The 19,694-nt window shown below is 48.3% G+C and overlaps 1 protein-coding gene across 1 annotated transcript in view; it reads right to left on the bottom strand.

Moving 5' to 3' along the window:
• The window catches only part of RAP1GAP2 (RAP1 GTPase activating protein 2), a gene marked incomplete at both ends in the record, with an annotated part of 211,514 nt that overhangs the window by 80,802 nt on the left and 111,018 nt on the right, over positions 1 to 19,694 (bottom strand). The window contains one exon of the mRNA XM_084238203.1: positions 15,298 to 15,382. Within this exon, the coding sequence (XP_084094329.1) occupies positions 15,298 to 15,382 (85 nt within the window). The remainder of the gene's footprint in view (positions 1 to 15,297; positions 15,383 to 19,694) is intronic.

The raw sequence follows: 19,694 nt of genomic DNA, 5'->3' as shown, positions 1-19,694 counted from the left end.
CTCACAAACAGATAAGCTCCATGAGGACAGGAACTGTATCTGCCATGTTCATTGCTGTATCCCCAGGCCCAAAAGCAATCTCCAATCCATGGCAAGTGTTCAATAAATGTTTGCAAAGTAAATCAAGGGATTTCACTAGCACTTTCATGTGTAAGGTTTCTTATACAGGATAGTAAGCAATACAAACTGCTGTTAGAGGAGTTCCGGGAAGCTTCATGGGGGAGATGGCATCCAACCTGTGCCTTTGAGTGAGAAGGAAGGAGGTTATGGATGAGGGGAGAGGAAGAAACTAACAGAAGAAGAGCAAGCAAGTATCACAGGCAGGGAAATAATCAATCTCACTAGCACTTAACCATCCACATTGCCATCAAATGATCTCTGCCATGAATGACCTTGCTAGGCCACCATCCCCACCAAGTACCCCAGGAGGCACCCCAGCTGTCATTGTACACCTCCAGCTAAGAGGCAGCTTGCCTACTTTGCTACTCCACACAGAGGGAGTATGTCTACCCACCTCCACCATCTCCCACAGTTACTAGGAGCCCTGGTCCACCTCAGCTGCGGGGAACAAGACACATGATGCTTGGCAATCCCACCTGCCGTCTTTGGAAGTCAATTATCTTAAGGAGTTTCCCTTTAGCAGGACCAAGGCTAACCCACAAAGCATCTTTGTACAGATTAGCAAAGAGAACCTCTCTAGATAGACCAACTGTGATACCAGGTTCACCAGCAGATTTCCGATCTCAGCCCACATCCATCCATCCCTGGTGCTGAGTGCCATGCGCACAGCACATCATCTACAGGAGCCACCCCCATCACAGAGGAGCTCTTTGCAATTCCAGGAAGAAACTGGGCAAGTCACCCCCTTCAGCCCCACCCCCGGGGCCAGGCGGAAGCCAGGGGGCTTTGGATAAGACCAGTTCCTGTACCCTCAAAGCTCTGTTCAGGCGAGAAGTCCAGGTCAGCCCCAGGATCTCTTGGGAGTCTTGCCCAGGCGACCAGAGTGATGGTCCTCATGGGGCTGAGGCTGAAACTCCCCCTCCCCCTCTCATCCCTGATAACCACTAATGACCAATTCCCAAAAGAGTCCCTCTGGATCTTGGCACAAAGCCCCTGACACTCATGCATCAAGAACAATCAGAGATTACTGGTGGACTGGAAGGCCCTGCCAGGGCTTTTGCCTGCCCAGTGATATTGAATTTTAAACATTCATGCCTGTTTACTCTCTCTGCCAGAGTCTCACTGGCTGCCCGGTAGCCAGGCAACACTATCTGACCTGGGGAACCAGGAAGGGGACTTAGGCAGGTCACCTGGGAGGATTATCTAAGCACAACCAGTCTCCACATAATGAAGTGTCTCTCCCCCCACATCTTCCCACTTTCACCCCCACTGACCCCAGGCCCACAGGCTCTCCACCAAAGCAGTTCACTCTGATGAGACAGAAGGACAGTGTAAGCCTGAGGACAGGAGTGGTGGCACAGTTAGAATGGGACAGAAGCAGATCACTAGGATTAAGTGTCACTGTTGACCTGGTGGGCAGACTTGCTGGTCCCCTGCCAGCCAAACTGAGAGCCAGAAGCCTGAAATCGCAGCAAAAAAAATCAGGTTAGAAAAGAGGAAGCTAACAATGTATGGTTGGAGACAGACAATGGAACCTCCTTTCAAGAAAAAAATGGACAACTCCAAATCAGGGCAAAACTCACATGTGGCATTTTGTTTTCTTGGTAAGCGGTTATCTTTCCACCTGGATGGTGTCAACAAATTGCTGACTGAAAATAAAGGTCACATCTCAGCTCTAGACTGACAATGTAAGAGAGTGTGGCCTTTCCTCTGTAGATAAGCCTAGGGACATACAGCATGTCTATCCTTCAAATCCCATGGTCAGGACGAGGACCTGTAAAGTCCTAGAATCAGTCACGGACTCACAAAGCAATGATACCAGACAGGCAAAAAATTAGCCACAGAACCATGGAATCCCACTGAAGGAAGACCTGCTATGTGCTGGGCCTCTAGGTTTTCTTAATCAGAAGATAAAATTCCTCACTTCACAGATGAGGAACCCAAGTCTAGCAGAGCCCAGCCCCTTCCACTGAATCACGAAGGTGGCCCGGCCTTATGATAGACTGAGCAATGCCCCTTCCAAGAGATGCTCTTGTCCCAATCCTCAGAGCCTGTGATTGAATTTACATGGCAATGAGAGTGACTGAAGTTGCTAATCAGCAGATCCTGAGATGTAAACAGGCTCCTGGACTACTCAGATGGGTCCAATGTAACCGAAAGAGTCTTTGTTATGAGAAGCAGAAGAGAGACAGTCAGAGATGACAATGTGAGAAGGACCTGGCCCAAAGTTGCTGTCTTTGAAGACCAAGGGATGGACCAGGGGGCCCTTGTAGAAGCTGGAAAAGGGTAGAAGTGGATTCTCCCCTAGCTGGAATTCAGCCCTGTTGACACTTTAGCCCAGTGGAATCCACTTCAGACTTCCGACCTTGAAAACTATAAAGTACATCTCCAAGCATAAGATAAAAGTTTTGCTGTCCTACTCCCCAAAGTTTGCTCATTTGTTTCAGCAGTCACAAATACACATCTCCTGCCAGGTGAAAGTCCAGTAAAACTTGGTGGGGAGGGGCCTTCCCGCTGGCACAGCGGTTGAGCTCTGGGCTGCGAAGCTGCCCGCAGCCTCTGCAGCTCTGATTCATCCCCAGCCCCCACCCCCAGGTGCCAGCAAGGGTCCCACATAGCACACAGACCTCTCCTGCCACACCCGCCGCTCCCCTCAGCAATGTACTTCGTCAGTCTGCCTGTTCTACTCCCCTCTCTGGCTCTGGTGAATTCTCTCACCCTCCCGCGCTTCTGACTGTACCCAGTGCTTGTATAAATAAATAAATAAATCTTTTAAAAAAAAAAGAACTTAGCAGTTTAAAAGAAAAAAAAAAAGACTTGGTGGAGAGAAGGAACACTGACATTCTAGCACCATGCCTCTGATTAGGTCATCTTTTCCCAGTCCTCAACACTGAAAATCTCAGTGGCATAAATTCACAGCCTGAGGTGCACTTTATTTTGTTATCTTGATAGCTCCTTTCAAGCTGATCTTCAAGAAACCAGGTGTGGACTCCCGACCTCCACTAGGCCCAGGATTCATGCATCGAGGAGAAAAGCGAGTGGCAGGAGCAAGCCATGCAAACAGGACTTGTGGCACTTGCCTGGTGGTAAAGACTCAGACCAGATCAAAGCCCCGAGGCCTAGGCTTCCTGGTCCCCACCTCTGTGCGCACTAACCTCAGGGACCCAGATTTTGGGTCCCTGGCATAGCCTTGCTCTCCGGGTGACAGGGCCCAAACTAACAAGCACAGGACCCTCCCAGGCTTTGAAGGCCCACCTGCCTGCTCCTCAGAGCTGACTGTGATCCCTGGCATGCTCTCTGCCTCACTGTTCTGGTGTTGGAGAGATTCGCTCACTCCCAGGATCAATTCCCTCTTTAGGAAGTAGACGGGAGAGTGGGGTCCATGGACTTCCTGGCTTTTTGAGCTTACACCGGCCTCCTTGGCCTCCACACCCCAGCAGGAACCACTCAGTGGCAGTCATGTCCCATCCTCAGTAACACAGAGTGATGCTTCCTGAGGTTTTTGCCTCCTCACAGTCATGACACCCTCAAAGAGTCAAGATCAAATCATCCCCGTTCAACAAAGGGTCACCAAGCATGAAGACATGAAGCGAAATGCATCACAGCTCCTACCTCCACAGCCTGGCTCTCCTGGCCACAGAAAAAGCACTGCAAATGTTGAGATACTATCTCAAATCCATGTGAGGCGGGTGCAAGGGAACCACGAGGGGAGCTAGTCAGGTCCTCAGAATCATCCTGATTCCCACTGAGCACAGGCCTCCCATCAGGACTGGGGCCAGACCTAGTGAAGGGGGAGCACTAGAAATGGCAGCAGGGCATTGGCAAGGGTCTTAAAACCCAAACACCTTTACATGTCAGGAAGGCTATAAGGCCAAATGCAAGCAGGAGAGCACCCATCCCTTCCAATAGAACTGATATACATTTTCTGAAGATGACTGTGACCAAACAAAGCATACCTGAGCACAAACTGGGCCAGACCTACTAGTTCATGATCCTTAAACAAAAGCAGCTCCTCCACCTCACCTCTCTCAGCCCCTTCCTTCTTCCACCTTCCTCCCCCACCCCAAGACGCCTCTTCTCTCCCTCCCCCACTCCTGTTTCTTTCTCCCCAGTTCCTCCTCTTTTCCTCTTCTACAACAGATGACACCCAGCCATCTACCCCTCACTTCTGGCTTCTCATTTATAGCCAACCAGCCATCACATTAACATCTGACATTTCAGAAACTTCTCGATTCTGCTGCCAAATCAAATCAGCTCAGCCCTTGTCATTTGCGAACAAACCCAATTCACTCTGGCAAGGGGCTCCGTTTGATTTCCACGTGGACAGAGCTCCCACCATGTAGCTGGGGATGCAGACCCTGTTACCGAGCCCCCTGCTAAGGGCACTGTAGCTCCCTCAACAAAGGTGCTCCCCATCACAGTCACAGAGGGCACCATGTCTCCTCCAAGATCTTCTGGTTCTCATATTTCAAAGCAGGGAGCCAACCTCTGTATATATAATTAAAATAATTTAGTAAAAAAAAAAAAAAAAGATGAATGTCTCCACCCTCAAAGTTTTGTTGTGTTTTGTTTTGTTTTTTACCTCATCTTTAGAAGACTCATAGGAATTAATATCTCTTTTAGAGAGGAAACATTTATCTAAACTTCAGTAATTCCCTCTGAGTCACCTGTTTTCTTTCTTCACTGGTTAAATGCAAGTAAAATCAAATTTAACTCTTTATTACAAAAGAATACAAGCTCTGCAATCCCGTTTATTTATGTTTCTATATGTGCGTAAGATGCCAAGATGTCTGGACATTTGGCCAGTGGTAAGAATGAGAATATCTGGGGCAGGATTGCTATTGAGGTGGAGTGTGTTTTGTTTTTTAACTCTGTATTTTATAAATGCTTAAATTTTTTATAATAAGCACATATCCATTTATTAAACATCAGAGGTTTGGGTTTTTTTTATTTTTTTGTTTTTGTTTTGCTGTTTGCTTGCAAACAAATGTCAACTGAAAAATTCTTCAAAAAAAGATGAAGCGGATCATGCTCAGTGAAATAAGTCAGAAGGAAAAAGAAAAATACCGGATGGTCTCACTCATAGCAGGAATTTAGAAAACTTAAATAAGAGACCAGGAAAAAGACTAATCAATACAAAGTAAAAATCAAAATCAACAAAGACACACAACAGTGGGGGGGGGGGGCGGTGCAGGGAAAGGAAGGACTAGAGTCAAAATAAGGGGAGGTGCAATTGTATGGGGAATATAACCATAATGAAAATGCATACATTGTGCAAAGATGAAAAAATGACGTAAGAATTATATAAAATAAAATATTAAAAAAAAAGATGAAGCTTTGTTGTTCAATGCCATAGTCTCAAGGCTGATCAGTCAATGACGATTCATAAGTCACCTATTGTGAGTACTTACTAAGCACCAACCCCCAACTGTTTAGGAAGAACCTACTGTGGGCTCTTTACTACCAGGCAGCAGCAGGGATAAGAGGAACATGTCCTGCCTCCTCAGAACACACAGTTGGGCTGTACTGGGTGAGTTCCTCCCAGCCCTGACCCTGCAACTCCCCACCCCATCACACACACATATGCCTGAAGCCACACTTGAATGACATGTAGAGTAGGCAGGTGCTGGCAGAGCTTCTGAGCCTCACCACGCTCCCATCAGGAGCTCCTGGGAAAGGACAACCCCAAGCCCTATAGAGGTTAAATGGTGATCCCCCAAAAGATAAGTCCATAACTATAGAGATGTGACCTTATCTGGGAAAGATATAAATGAGTTAAGGATCTCCCCCACATTTGGGGAGAAGATAGAATAAGGCCCAGGTGGACAAGATGCCTAGACCAAAGGCTGAGATTTGGGCTCCATTAGCAATTTTTAGGAAACAAGGGTTCCCTCTGAAATTTCCAGTTCAGAATGCCTGGGAACCAAGGTTACCTGGATATCCCACCTGGGATATCCAGATGGGACTAAATGAACCTAGACACCTGTAGCATATTATTCACAAGTTCAGTTGAGATAGATCTTAGACTAATAGCTAAAACTACAAAGCTTCTAGAAGAAAACATGGAAAGAAAACCTTTGTGATGTGGAGTAAACATGTGTGGTGGCTCCCAGTTCCCTGGTGAAAGCCCTAACTGTATGTTTCTCAAGGGCCAAAACTGCATCACCATCATCATCACATTCATCATCACCACACCACTATTATCACAACCAATTATTGAGTACCTATTATGTGTTAGGCACGCCATCAGCCACTTCAGGGATTACCTCATCACTCCGCACACCCACTCCTGTAGCCATTATCCCTATTCTATAGATAAAATAATTGGAGATCAAACAGATTAAGTAACTTGCTCAAATGATTCATGCAAAGCAGTTGGGAATAGTGGTTAAGATAGGACAGGTTTCTGAGCCACACAGACAGACCTGAGTCCAAACCCCAGCTCTGTACTCACCAGCTGTGGGACCTTGAGCAAATAACTAAACCTCTTGTGACAATTTCAATCAGAGATGCCAGAAGTAATTCATCTCACATGTCAACTCTAAATGACCGACAATGGCTGCCTGCAGCGCATGTTGGAGAGGATTCTAAGACCACATGTAAGCTCATGGGAAAGAGGGCTGTGATCAATTATAATATCTGCCAGAGGGGCAGAGGTGAAGTCATAGCACAAGAGTCACATACATGCCACCCCTCATCTAGAGAAACACCATGGTTTGTAGAGACAACTATACAAAAACATAGGTGCACTTACATGATCAGCAGATTTTTTACTAAGGCACCAAAGGAACTTAATGGGGAAAGGATATCCCTTCGATATCCAGATAGGACTAAATGAACCTAGACACCTATAGCATATTATTCACAAATTCAATTGAGATAGATCTTAGACTAATAGTTAAAACTACAAAGCTTCTAGAAAAAAACATGGAAAGAAAATCTTTGGGATGTGGTGTAAACAAAGATTTCTTAGACACAGAAAGCAATAGGCATAAAATGAAAAAATCCATAAACTTAACATCATCAAAATTAAACTTCTGCTAGTCAGAAGGCCTACAAGAAGACAAGGTGGGGCAAAAGGAGGCTATAAGAATGGTTAATAAACATATGAAAAGGAGTTCAAAGTTATAATTCATCAGAAAAATGCAGAATGAAACCATAAATACCCCTGCATTTCCACTCACGTGGCTAAAATTAAAAATACTGACAATAGCAAATGTTGATAAGGATGTGGAGCAGTTAGAACTTTCACAGCATTGTCAGTAGGAATATAAAATGGTACGACCATTTCACTAAAAGTTTGGCCATTTCATATAAGGCTAAACATTAACCTGTCCTTTGACCCAGAAATTTCACTATATAGATAATTACCAAAGAGAAATAATAAAAACGCATGTCAAAAAGCAAAACAAAACCTACACCAGGATGGTTGTAGCATTTGGCTGGTCATTATAGCCCCAAACTGGAAACAACCCAAATATCTCCCAACAGGAGAATACACAGTGTTGTATTCATCCAGTGGCAATAAAAGAACAAAGTCCTAGCACCTTCAGCAGCAGTGGGGAATCTCACAGAGACACTGAGCTGGACACCAAGGCATTGTTAGGCACAGCATGATTCTTTTTGGGTTTTTTTAAAGATGATTATATTTATGAACTGGATGCAAATCTATCTACGTGCAAAAACATCTGTCTGGGGCCTTCCTGGTGGTGCAAGGGGTTAAGATGCAATCTATGAAGCAATCCACAGCCATTGCAGCACGAGTTTGATCCCCAGCCAGGGAGCTACCTACATGGCACAGCAGACCTCTCCTGTCTCGCCCACTGCTCCCCTCAGCAGTATGTTTCAGTCAATCCGCTTGTCTTGTTCCCCGCTGTCTCTGGTGAATCCTTTCATTCCCCCATACCTCTGGCCTGTACCCCAGTTCTTGTATGCATAAATAAATAAATCTTTAAAAAAAATCTTTCTGACCATAGTTTCTGTAATTGTACTCTGAATTGAAGATAGAATGGTATCTTCCCTAGAATATTTCATTTTTTAAAATACTTATAAAATGTTTAAGGTCAAATTGTGCTGAAAGCAGGAATAATGATGCTTTGCTACATGGCCTACTCAAATACCTGTCAGTACCTGCGCACACTACAACAGTATAGTGTTTATTTCCTGGGAGGACTGGCCTTCCAGGAGTACCAAGTCCTGACCTGTCACCTGGTGGGCCCAAGAGGTTTACTAAGTGGCACCAAAATGCAGTAGAGGTAGAAAGAATTGGGTGTAGATACTAAATCAAAACTCCTCGAAAGTCATTTCAATTTACGTCTGTAGGAACTTTGACGCTTTCTTGGGTCACTTACTATGTTAGCTCCAGGTCTCCCACAATAAACCACCACAAACTGGATGACTCAGATGCAGAGAGTGACGTCCTCAGAGATCTATGATTCTGGAAGTCTGAGACATGATTCTTTTAAAGTTAGTTCTAGATCAAGCCAAACTAATTTATAGTGGAAAAATAATTTATAGTGGTTGCTTCTGGGGAGGACAGTTGAGATGGACTAACAAAAGACTTGCAGGATCATTCTGCAGTGTTTAAAATGCCCTGTACTTTAAGCAGTCTATGGGTTGCTTAAGAACCATTAATGAAAGTAAACAGCTTTTCACAAAGATGGTGTGGAAATGGAGCTGAAAGGAAAGAAGGAAGTCCCTGTCCTTCCCAAAGCCAAAGCTTTGAAGACCAAGAAAGCAGTGCTGAAAGGCATCCATAGCCATAAGAAAAGAAGATCCACACTCCACCCACCTTCCAAAAGCCAAGGCAACCTGCATATCCTTGGAAGAAAGACTCCCAGGAGAACCAAGCCTGATGTCTCTGCCAAGGTCAGGTTCCCCTTGACCAATGAGTCAGCCATGAAGAAGACAGATGACAACACACATGTGCTCATGGTGGGCGTCAAGGCCAACAAGCATGAGATCAAACCAGCTGAGAAGAAGCTCTATGACACGACATGGCCAAGGCCAACCCCCTGACAAGACCTGATGGAGAGCAGCAGGTGCACGTTCCTCCTGACTATGATGATTTGGATGTGGCCAATGAGATTGGGATCATCTAAACTGAGTCCAGTTGGCTAATTCTAAATATAATTTTTTTCACCATAAAAAGTAAATAAATAAGAGTAAACTTGAGTTATGCATTTCAATGTACGTGAATGTTTTTAATCTGGTTTGCAAGTAATTTGCAAAAAGTATAAAAAAGTTGGCCTTCAACATGAACAAAGTCAGGGACAATATACAAGTGTGCAGGTCATTCCCCATGGGGGCTAGAGTCACACAGGGGTACGCATGCACCCCCACACATGTAGATCCAGATAAGCCCTCCCTCATGTCTTATGTCTGCACTGCCCTTGGCTCCCCTATCCACTGGCTGTATGAAATCAGACAGCTTCTGGGAGTGGCTCCCAAGGAGACTCCATCTGGACAAGGGACATTAACAGAGTCTACGTGGAGCCCAGAGGCAGCCCTCCCAGGACCCTCGGAGCACCAGCAAGAGAACCGGCTTAACCTTCTGTAGCCGTGGTAATAGGGGTAACAAATATTTGTCCTAACTCTCATGTTCTCTCCAGGGCTTTCCTGAAGAAGGGGAAAACCAAACCTCCTTGCTAATGTCCTTCAGCCTTTCCTGCCCCATCCAAGAGGGTTCCCAGCATCCTTCCCACAGATGCCTCCCCACATTGTCCATAGAAAATTGGCAGATCTGAAGGGGGCATACAGAAAAAAGAGAGCAGGAACCAGAGGCAAGCTGGAGGGATGGCATGAGGCCTGGGCCATGCTACAAGCTAGAAAGGAAAGTGCAGTCCACCCCCCAGGGTCAGAGTGGCTGCTGGGTAACTGGTGAGCTGGAAGGGCAGGAGAAGGAGATCCTTTACTTTTATTAATGGTTCTTAAGCAACCCATAGGCTGCTTAAAGTACAGGGCATTTTAACCACTGCAGAATGATCCCCCAAGTCCCTTCTTAGTCAGTCTCAACTGACTAAGTCAGTCTCAAATCCCCAGAAGCAACAACTATAAATCTTTTCCAAAGGGAATAAAGAGAGGGAGGCTCCTCTGACTTTCGCTTTCTTCCCTAGCATCTGAAGACTTACACCCCTGTCTTTACTACCCCTGAGAGTTTGGGGGCCTCAGTGAGTCATGGAGAGCAAAGTACCCAAGGAGTAACATAGGAACAAGACTTTCCCCTCTTGCCCCCGAGCAGAAACTGCAGGTCTTCATTATCCTCTTCCAGATAGGAGGTCTGAGGGGGGCTACCCTCAGACTTGAACAAAGAGGGATGGAGAAGGCTGAGTGAGGCCCACCTCCCAGCTAGCTGAGCAGCCCACCCAGGCCTGGTGGGGCTCCAGAGAGGAGTTTGATGGTTCAAATCAAGGTCACATCAAGCCCCAGCCTCATCACCTTCAATAACCTGCTCACTTACCGTGAATCAGAAGAGAATCAGGAAGGTCAAGCTCATTAATTCACAAAGCCCAGAAAGGTTGTTGTTAGCAGAGCCCTACCCTTCGCTAGCCATCAGGACCCCTCCAACATCCCCATCCCACCTCCCCAAGAAGCATCCTCACTCCTCTGCACCCCACTGAGAAGCCACAATACACATTTGAACTTGTCACATGCTGAGCCATATGGTTTCTTCTGCTCAATACAGGTCCCCTGGAGACAGCAAGTTCTTCGAGGGGCGAGGACTGTGGCCGTGGTTTGACCCCACGGGGCCTGGCGCGACACCGGGTACACATAGGCAGCCCTCCCTAAATGCCTATTGATCCATTTGGGTATGAAAACCAGATCACACAAAATGTGGGCCTGGAAACAATCCATAGCATTCCCAGGGAGACAGTCCCGAACCCCTCTCCCAGCTCACCCTGCACCATCCACAGTCAGTTCTGGCTGGGAGCTGGGCTCTCATTCAGCCCATCTGCTCCGCATCTCTTTGGTTGCTTTTTCTCAGCTTCATATTAGAAAAAAAAAAAAAATCCCCTTGAAAAACACAAACAACAAAGAGGTGGAGGAGAATGAGAAAAGGGCCAGTTGCAGCAGGCATGTCAGTAAGGGGCAGAGGCCTGGGGGGCAGATTCTGGGCTGGAGGCCAGTACTTTTCCAGCAGTCCCTTCCTGGGAAGAGAAGCAACTAGAGTTGGGGCAGTCCCTGGGGGTGGGGTGGAATGAGAAGAGCACTTCACCAAAAAAGGTTTGGGCCTTAGAATTTAACTTACTCTCCCCACAATAAGAGGAACATAACTATATTCAGTGGGACCTTGGATGAGCCATTTCTCGTTTCTGGGCCTCCAGTTAACCTAGGAAGGAAATGACCATCCATCCCTGATAGTCTGACTCCCAAGGTTTTCAACCAAAAAGGTACCCCCCACACTCCCTTCCCCAAGCATACACTGCCAAGGAAATGAGGTGTTAACCAGATGCTGGGGTACAGGGGGCTGCAGAACCCTCAGGGTCAGAGACCTTAGAGAGCCTAGCCTCCAGTCTGGACATCTCAGACCTCACAACTGCATGACTTGTGACTGTACAATAACCCAGGAAGGGAGGGAGGGGTCCGCAGAGCAGAGACCTGATGCCACCCTGCAGAGGACACTGCAGGTCTACAGAGATGACTCCACCTGAAATTGGTGGGGAAGGACAGGGCTTCAGTCCACATCTTGAAGAACACATGTTGGTAGATTTCACTTAGAAAAGTATTACCTGGAGAGAGAGCTCTGCTGAGCTACAAGATTTAAGCTCACCCAGAGCTGTAGGTCCATTGCAAGCTCCTCCAAGCTGGATGCCCTGTACAATCAACACAGGCTGAACATCCACCAGGCACCCACATCCAGGACTGGGACACACAGAACCAGACACAGTCCCTGCCCCCAGAGAACTCAATGTGAGGAATAGCTGGACCACCCGCAGGAGGACTTGGTAAGTGTAGACCAAAGCAGAACACTCCCTCTGTGGTGAGCATTAAAGGAGGAACATGGTTTTAAGTTCCTTATGGACCAGTGAGCTTTGCACAAAGGGGAAAAGTGTCCTTTTCTTAATCCTCACAGGCTAAGTGTTAGACACAAAGTCCAAATGACAGTTACAGGAGACTCCAGGTAGCCCAGATATACTGACCCCTGACACCAACCACAAAGGGTCCCTACCCCAGTGTGAGTCCCCAAGATGACCACTCATGAGGGATCCTTCTTCTGAGTTCCCAGCTCTGACTCTGGCCTCAGGGCTTTGGACAGTACAAGCACAGGCTGAGAAATTCCTAAGCTGAGTTCAAAGAAAAAGGCAGAGCATTCAGGGAGGTCTGTCTCCTAACTGTGGGTCCCTGTGGCTGCCTCCTCTGGACCTGCCTCGAGTGCTGACAGCCCACTGCGCACGGTGCTCACCAGAGCAAAGTGGGATCGGGTACCCAGCAGATGTTCATAAATAACGCTTGGAACGAGTCAGTGTGTTAACTAATAATCCCTCGCCTGTACTCCAAATCCCTGCTCCCTCTCCCTCCTGTGACTCCCGTATTCCTGACTCCCTCCTTTCAGCAAGTCCACGCTATTAAGTCTCCCACCTCACAAGCCTTGTCGACACCTTCTGGCTCTCATTCCATCTCTGCTCACTCCTTTGGGGAGAGGTAGGAGGTAAGAATGGCTCCTCACCCCCACCCCCCAGAACTCCTCTCACTTCCAGGCCACCAAAACCAGAGGCCGCTGTGGCCTCCACCTCTTACTTGGCATCAGCAGCAGCTGACACGTCTGCCCGTTCCTCCCTTGTGAAACCCTCCCCCCACGAAGTCTCCAGCCCCCTCAGGACCAGTCTTTTCCTGGGGGGCGTCCCGCAGGTGCTGCCCCAGGAATCATCTCACTCTGCCCTCTCCCTGGAGAGCTAAAAGCCTCCTCCCTGCCCCCGCCCCAAATTTCACCATCTCTATGACAATGTCTCTTTACTTCTGGCTCCAAACCCTTCTTTTGAGCCTGGCCCCCAAATACCCAGCTACTCACTGACATCCCCATTCATGTCTCAAGCACAGAGAATATCATCCCCAAACCTCCTTCCTGGGTCACCCCATCTCAGAGAATGGCTGTGCCATTTATCCGAGTGTTCCAAACCCGGAGCCATTCTTACCTCCTACCTCTCCCCAAATCCTCATATCTCATCAGTCTACCTCCTAGGAGATCTGCACTTCCAAGTAACCCCACAGGCTCCTCAGGGTCAAGCCATCATCCTCTCCCCAGTGGCCTCAAGCGACCTCCCAATTCCTCTCTCACTCACTATTCTTCTACCTCCCCCCTAGCATTCTCCACACACCAGCCAGTGCAATTTTTCAATTTCTGGCCCCCACCCTCAGTTCTTATGGTTAGGTAATGGCCTGAGACCCAGTTCTGGCCAATCAGAGCCTTCCATCCCTCTGGCCACAATGATTGGTTCAGAAATAGATCATGTGACCTAAGCCAGGCCAATGAGCTTCCTCCTGGGGACTTTTATTAGAACTATTAGGAAAACTATATTCTTCTTTCCTCTGGAGTTATTTAGGGGGTAGGAGCTGCTGTTGCCGTGCTGCCACTGCAGAGAAAGAGCCCGACAAAAAAATGAAACCAACACAGGAGATGGGAAGAGACAGATTTCAGGATACAGCCATGCCTGCAGTCCATCCTTGCTATCACAAATACAATAAATATGTTTTTATGCTTAAGCCAAAGTGAGTTATGTTTCTGTCACTTGCAACCAAGATCCTTGACTAATACAAAATTCAAATAAATACTGGGTGCTGGATTACTTAAATGAGAATGTGAGCAGGTAAAGCCTTCCCAGGGAGCTCAGTGACTCCTCCAAGGAGACTTCCAGAGCTCTCCCTGTATACTCCCACCATCCTTGAGCACAGACAAGCATGCCACACCCAACTTTACAGACCAAGTTGCTGAAGCTCAGGATAGTGACGTGCTTCTCAGGATTACACTGTGCAAATGAACCACCCAGCACCTGGCTCAGATACAGGCCCTGGGATTAGCCTAATGAAGAGGGTCTGGCTTTCAGTGCCCTCTGGGTAACCCCCACCTGAGTCAGACCTATGCCTTTCCCACTCCTGAACTCCTAATCCAACCAAGACAGGCTCAGGCTGCCATCCCCTAGTGTTCCCCACCACCACCCCACCATGCGGACCATATAGCTCTGTGTGTGGTGGGCAGTCAATCCAGGATGAAAATGGGAAAGGGATTTATCGACTTCCTTTGGGGGTATCACCTTGCAACAGATTAGGTCAGGGAAGAGAGGGTGCAACAGGGAGTAGCAGGGATGCAATGCCTAATTATTTCCATGTGAGTCACTAACATAGCACAGCCCTAGAACAGAGATGGGGCTGGCTTGATGTCCTGGCAGATGATTCAGGAAGCAGGTGACTTCTTCAGAGCTAGTCCTCCTGGACATTTGAAGGAGGGAAGACAGCGGTAAGGGCACTGGAATACCAGCTGAGCCAAAATCCCTCCCTGAAGGCCAGCTCAGGTCTGTGGGGCCATCCTTCCAGGAGGCATAGAAAAGTGAAGACAGAAGGAACAACCCAAGGAGGGACTAGAAATGAGAAGGGCCTATGTCTGAGATTCTGGAATGTGGTTTCCCAGGGAGACTTGTCAATGAAATGTTAACAGGAGAAGAACTACTGACCCCCAGAAACTCCAGGGCAAATCTCCACAGAGATTGGGGTGACGAGGCCTGACCAGGAGGGTCAGACAGAGGCAGGTAGGCCAGCAGGAGCAAGCCATTCAAGTCCCAGAGGGGTCCCAGACTACAGGATCCCTCCTTCCCCTCCCCCAGTCCCAGCCACTAGGAGCCCCTCAGGCCCCCAACTGCATTTAAGTCTCCTTCACTTACTTCTGCCTGAGCCCCTGTTCTGGAACCCCACAGCTCCATAAGGCCTCTCACTAATTCCCAAGCTTCCTGCCAAGCCCATTTCAACCTGTCATTGTCCTCACTGTCCCTTGAAACCCCTGAGTCTCAGTCACACTTTCCTCCCCAGCTGGGTAGCTCAAGTGGACACTGCCTCCAGAGGTGTCGGGGCACTCCAGGGCCACCCAGGGGACAGAGCTGGGCCTACAACCAAAGCAAGAGCCATGCCTTGAGACTTTCCCCACCCAGTTCCCCTCGACACTCACCAACTCAGAGCCTCTTATCTTACCTTCATGGTGGGAGGGGCAGTGAGAGGAGGGGACAGTGGCCGGTCCGGGAGGGTCACATCAGAGCTGTTGGCCAGCTCCTGCTTCCTGTGAAGAGGCCAAAGCACACAGAGGTGGTGAGAGAGGGCCTGCCTGTGCCACCCCCTTCCTCCCCTTCGAGTGGCTGGGCCCGGGAACACTGTCTAACACACATCATGGAAAACTGTAGTGCATTTTCTTAGTTGGGATGTCCTTAATCTAAAGCAGAGTCACTCCAAGTAAGGTCCCTGCACCACCAGCATCAGCATCACCTGGCAACTTGTTAGAAATGCAAATTCTTGGGTGCACCCCAGAATCTCCAGAGATGGAGCCCAGGAATCTGTTTTTTTAACAAGCTCTACAGGTCATGCCAATGCACACAGAAATCTGAGAACTAGCTGCCTAAAGACACAGAGGTCTGGGACTAGGGTGGGAAAAGGGAAAAGGAGTAAATGTCTAAGTTCCATCCTCCCTGGGGCCTCTTTACACACACACCCTCACACACACACACACACACACACACCACACACCCTGGACAGAGGGCTGACCTTGGGAGGATGGGCTGCCTGCTGTGTAAGCTGCAGGTAAAATTTATTTTAGTCCATGTGGGCTAGGACCATGGAGAGGCAGCTAAACAGAGTTGTGTCACCATGACAACATGATTGCGACAAGTTAGCTGCTCTCACACACTCCCCACTTTCCATCTGGCCCTTGCTGGTGACCAGGGAGTGCTGGTTTGCAGTCCCATCACCAGGCAGAATGTTTGCCTTTGGAGCAACGGTTACACAACAGGGCCAGATGGGCAAACCTGGGGAAGACCCAGATGAGAGATTCTGATGTTCTGGACGGTCCCTGGCTATTTCCTAAGTTGGAAGGGGGCAAGAATGATTATCAACATATTAAGAGTCTTAGAAGATCAGACTGAGCCATCCAAGCCACCAACTCTGCCACTGTCTCCTCTGGCGTCCCATCCTGAAGTCACCAAAAGCCCAACACCTGGTGCCACTTAAGTGACCAAAGGACCCTCGGTGTCACCTCAAAAGAATGCCCATGTCCTGCCAATGGGGGTTACAGCTCTCTGCCAAGCCTTGTTCATGAGAGAATCCTATCCCACACACACACACCCCCCCAGGTCCCAGCCCTCCAGCTTTCCAGAGGAAACCCTTGCCCTGGGGCCTTGACACCACCCAATTCTGGCTCTAGTCAGACCCAGCCCAAGAGAAACCAGCCTCCACAGGGCCCTGTACACCCCAGCACAGCCCCTGCTGCCCCTGCAGCCAGCCACACTGCACCGTCCTCTAGACAGCAGGTAAGAGACTTCGTGAACATCTGGCTTGGCAGAGGATCCATATGACTCCATTGACCTCAGACCGGCCAGTCCCCCTTCCTGCTCCACCATCTGCCTTCCTCCTCCTTTCTACCTGATCCTTGTCTTACTGTGACGGCCAGGGGGTTGGTCCAGACTGTAATAACTGCAAGTACCAACAAGGCCAAGACTCAGCCTTGTGCACCGGCGTGCATACACATGCAGACGCAAAGGAAAGGCACTTTCCACCTCCCAGCCGGAGCCACCAGCTCCCCTTCCACTTATAACCTTGGAAGTTATTGCTGTGGAGTCCACCTAGTTGCTCTGGTCCTCACCTGCCTGTGGACGTGACAGAGCTGAGTCCAGCACAGGCTCAGTCCCTCTAGTCACTCTGCCTGCTCCTCAATTGGCCTGCCCCTGAGAGCCATGATGAGGGAAGGAAGAGGGAGGAAGGATGGTGAGAATAGGAAAGCACCCCCTAAGGTGAGGACAAAGAAGAGCAGCCCCCCCTTCAGGGGCTGGAAGCCTGATATGGAAGAACATGATAAGGAGGGGAGGGAAGGCAAATCCCCACCCAAAATCTATAGTGGGGTCAGCCAAGGATCTGACTACACCCCTGGAGGTAGCAGTTCATGGCAAACACAGGCCTTTGGTTGCAAATGAGAATCCACCCAGCCTTGGTATATAGATGTCTCAGAGGGGCACCTGTGGGAGGGGCCCCAATGAATTCAATTCCAGGTTTCCTTCTAGGAGTCAAAGGCACTCATCTAAGAGCTTACTGCCTGTTTGAGTTGAACTGCAGCCCGCAATCTGAAGTCCTTACTGCCAATACTGGGAATGGACCTTATCTAGAAATAGGGTCTTTGCAGTCAAGGTAAGATGAGGTCATTAGGGTAGTCCCTTAACTGTCACAGGTGTCCTTATAAGAGACGATGGCATGTGATGACAGACACAGGGAGTCCAGAGTGGTGTAGCTGAACTCCAAGGAACGCCCAGGATGCTGGCCACCACCAGAAACTAGACAAAGCAAGGAAGGATTGTTCCCTGGAGTGCTCAGAAGGAGCTGACACCTTGATTTTATTTAGACTTCTAGCCTCTAGCACTGAGACAATCAGCGTCTGCTGTTTAAGGTGCCTGATCTGTGGCCCTTGGTTACAGCAGCCCTAGGAGACAAACAATCCCAGAGTTCCAAGTTCCAGCCTTGACTTTGTAACTAGAGGTCCAAAAACACAGAGGATAAAATCCCTGCTCAGCCGCACCACCCCTGTGAAGGTCAGCTGGCCCCAATCCCATCCTGCCCCGTCAGCACCAGGGACATTTGTATGTGATCACCCTCCCAAGGCCAGCTGGGCCCCACCTTGCTACCAGCTGGTGCTGAGATAAGACAGAGCAGAAACTTCAGTGCTCACTGCAATTCCAGCCCCTTCTCAGGCCAACATATCACATAGGAGAAGATGAAAGTGACATGATTCTATCAAGGGGTAACTTTGAATCTGCTCTAATGTATTATAAGCAAAAGACAATTAGCAGAAGTGGCACCCATACTATTATTTGTAACAACTTTCTTATAACCCACAGTGATTTTGACAAGTGCTGTGGCACAGTGATTGAAAATTTTTCCCCCTTGGGGCCTCCCTGGTGGCGCAGGGGTTAAAGACAGCGCTATCAAGCTGTCACCAGTCACTGAAGCATGAGCACAATCCCCGGCCAGGGAGCTACCCACATGGCACAGTAGACCTCTCCGGCCTCGCCCACTGCTCCCTTCAGCAGTGTATTTCAGTAATCCGCCTGTTCTGCTCCTCACTCTGCTCCTCTCACCCCCGCACCTCCGGCCTGCACCCCAGCTCTTATATGCATAAATAAATAAATCTTTAAAAAAAAAAAAAAAGAAAGAATGAAAATGCCCCTCCAACCAACCTACTAAATCTTCACACACAGCGCTAAGGAAACAGGGCCCAGATCCACACAGGAAACCACAAGAGGAGGGTGGGTTGGGGCCAGAGGAAGAGAAGAGAGGACAGGGAGAGGGAAGATCATCTGCTCGGCTTTAAGAGAAGGCTGCTAAGAGCAGGTCAGGAGAGACTCCACTAGCCTCTGGGGCCCCAAGCAGCATCCCTCTGCCCCAAAGCTGAGTGGCATTGAGATTCTCCACTCTAGAGTTCTGTCCCCGGTAGCATTGGACAGCTTGGAGGACTCAGAGAGGCTGGGAAAGATCCTAATTGGCTTTAGTCACATGCAACTCTCAGGAGGAAATGATCAAAGAAGCCGGGGGTGGACGGTGATGAGTCAGAGGGGATGATTCACCCAGATGGGGTTGTTGGCAAGAATCTAGACAGACCCTTGAAGGAGGATCCCACTCACAGCAGCCAGGTTTCCAGGGTCCTCACCTCCACCTGGGATGGCTCTGCACTGGACCATCTAAAGTCTCCGCAGCTGTCCCTTCTCACACATTCTTATGAAAGTGTTACATGAGGAATCAAGAGATTCCTGGGTTCAAGGTTAGCTCTGAATGCTATCACTGTGTCCTCCCTGTGTCTGTTCTTTTATATGCAAAGATCAGGGTGATAACATTCTGAGGAATTAAACATATTGGCTGCAAAATAAAACAAGAAGTCCTATATAAATGCAGACTATTATTACATAACTAGCAACTTTATTATTAATAAAACTCACAGGATGATAATTTGATCTCTAAGTGTAGAGAGAGAAACAAGGGTCCAGGACTGTTTAAATGCCTTTTAAAACATTTATGATATTGCAAATAAGCACCAGTTTGAGTCCCAGGCATCTACTTTGAGGGTCATAACCATAAGCTAATAAACAACAACAGGAAAAATATCCAACAACAGCAGAAGACTCTGTTGGAAGGTTTAAGCCCTCTCTCTGGCAGAAAGTTCTCCCCTCGTCTGCATTTCCCACCACATCAGCTCCCCAGTCACCCCACCATGCTTGGTTCTGCTTCCTCCCATTTTCTAAATAGCCAGACTAGAGAAATACAGCTAACTATTGCAAAGACCTTCCCAGGAAAACCAAGTTAAAAGGAATAGAAACATTATTCAAAAGCCAAAAGGTAGA

Source organism: Talpa europaea (genome assembly GCF_964194135.1).
Source record: "Talpa europaea genome assembly, chromosome: 7".
In the NCBI taxonomy this organism is placed as follows: domain Eukaryota; kingdom Metazoa; phylum Chordata; class Mammalia; order Eulipotyphla; family Talpidae; genus Talpa; species Talpa europaea.
Note: the sequence above shows the minus strand (reverse complement) of the source record. Positions and strands in the feature narration are given on the sequence as shown.